The sequence below is a fragment of the Cynara cardunculus genome, unplaced genomic scaffold (genome assembly GCF_001531365.2).
Source record: "Cynara cardunculus var. scolymus isolate 2C unplaced genomic scaffold, CcrdV1 Un_Scaffold_6981, whole genome shotgun sequence".
Classification (NCBI taxonomy): domain Eukaryota; kingdom Viridiplantae; phylum Streptophyta; class Magnoliopsida; order Asterales; family Asteraceae; genus Cynara; species Cynara cardunculus.
Genome location: NW_020203271.1, coordinates 1 through 1631, shown reverse-complemented (window position 1 = coordinate 1631; position 1631 = coordinate 1). Strand labels below are relative to the sequence as shown.

The following is a 1631-nucleotide window of genomic DNA, read 5'->3' as shown; positions in this document are numbered from 1 at the left end:
TAACACCGGAGCACCCCAAGGTGAAGTACTCAGTCGGATGAAACCTTTATCCAATAATCCTTGTAATTGGCTCATCATTTCCTTCATTTCTGCCGGGGCAAGACGATTGGGTGTCCGTGCAATAGGTGCAGCACCTGGCACAAGGTCAATTCGAAACTCTACTTGCCTGTCCGATGGTAGACCAGGCAAATAATCAGGAAAGACATCCTGAAATTCACATACCACGGGTACATCCTTGGCCCATGAAAGAAGGGCACCCCTTAGATAAATATCGACGAGCTTTGAGTACAGAAATTACCTTGATGTCACCGACCCCTTTTTCTCCATACACATAAACATAATCTCCTTCACTAACTAGTATTCGGATCATCCGTTGCACGCAAATAATATCCGCCCGATTTGCTACTAACCAATCCATACCAATAACCACATCAAAGCCACGAATATCCATAAGAATTAAGTCTACTGAGAAATTTTGATCCTCCAATACTAATGTACAATCTTTGAATACTCTATCAGCTACTAAAGGGGTTCCACTAGTGGTATCCATAGAAAACGGTCTATCAAAAAGTACAAGAACAGATTCGAGGAAGCGAACAAAGGCTTGCGACACAAAGGAATACATAGAACCAGAATCAAACAATATACGTGCAGGATGAGAATTCACGAAAAATATACCAGTGACGAGCTCCGGCTCCTCCCGAGCCTCCTCTGCTGTGATCTGGAATGCTCTAACTCTTCTTCTTGGTACTTCCTCCTTTCGGGTTGAGGAACACCCAACCATTGGTTGTCATACTGAGGCCTTACTATCCTCACATTGGGCATTTGGACAATTAAGCTGACGATGTCCATAAGCTCCACAAGTATAACACGCTCGATCTCGTCTTGGGCAATTTGTACGAATATGCCCAACTTCACCACAGGAATAACACAAAATTTTGGACGGTTCAGAGAAACATCGTCCCGAGTGCGCCTTGCCACATCGTTGGCATGCGCGAGGTGTGTTTGACTGCATGGAATAGGCTCGAGATGGGGCTCGAGGAGCACTCTGAGACTGACTCCTTCTTGGGGTGAAAGATCGATTAGGTCGGTTTATAGGTACAGAAGTTGTTATTTTAGTTCTCTGTCTCTTTGGTTCGGGTGTGAATTCACCATAGAGAGAAAGTTCGTGTTCTCGTCGTCTAGCACATTCAACCGCTCTCCGAAAACTTGTAAGATCACAATTCGATACAAATTCTTTAATCTCTCTCCTCAGACCGTCAACAAAATGTTCAATCTTGTGTTGTTCAGAGGTAACGAAACGTGAAGCAAAACGTGCCTTCATATTGAACTGGGTCTCATACTGCACCACAGTCAAAGAACTCTTTCTCCAACCGTTTAAGGTCAATGAACTCTTTCTCCAACCGTTTTAGTAAGTCAGGGGGACAGTATTGTTCGTGAAAAATGGCTTTGAAACCTTCCCAAGTTAAATTATTTCTTTCAGCCTCATTCAGAGACTGGTAAGTTGCGTCCCACCATATCAATGCATTACTCATAAACATAGTGGTCGCATAGTTAACCTTATCCTCTTCAGAGACTTTGGAGATCCGAAACACTTTTTCTGTGTTCAGTAGCCATTCGATAGCTACAAT

The 1631-nt window shown here is 43.5% G+C and overlaps 1 protein-coding gene across 1 annotated transcript; it reads right to left on the bottom strand.

Annotated features, from left to right (window-relative positions):
- Positions 1-790: 790 nt before the first annotated feature.
- LOC112504801 lies at positions 791-1324 on the bottom strand. The gene has a single exon (XM_025108759.1). It carries the CDS (start codon positions 1322-1324, stop codon positions 791-793), a length of 534 nt encoding a protein of 177 aa, XP_024964527.1.
- Between the last annotated feature and the right edge of the window lie 307 nt (positions 1325-1631).

Bases quoted from the DNA above. Each gene is read 5' to 3' on its own strand.
- LOC112504801 (XM_025108759.1), bottom strand. From the start codon at position 1,324: ATGAAGGCACGTTTTGCTTCACGTTTCGTTACCTCTGAACAACACAAG.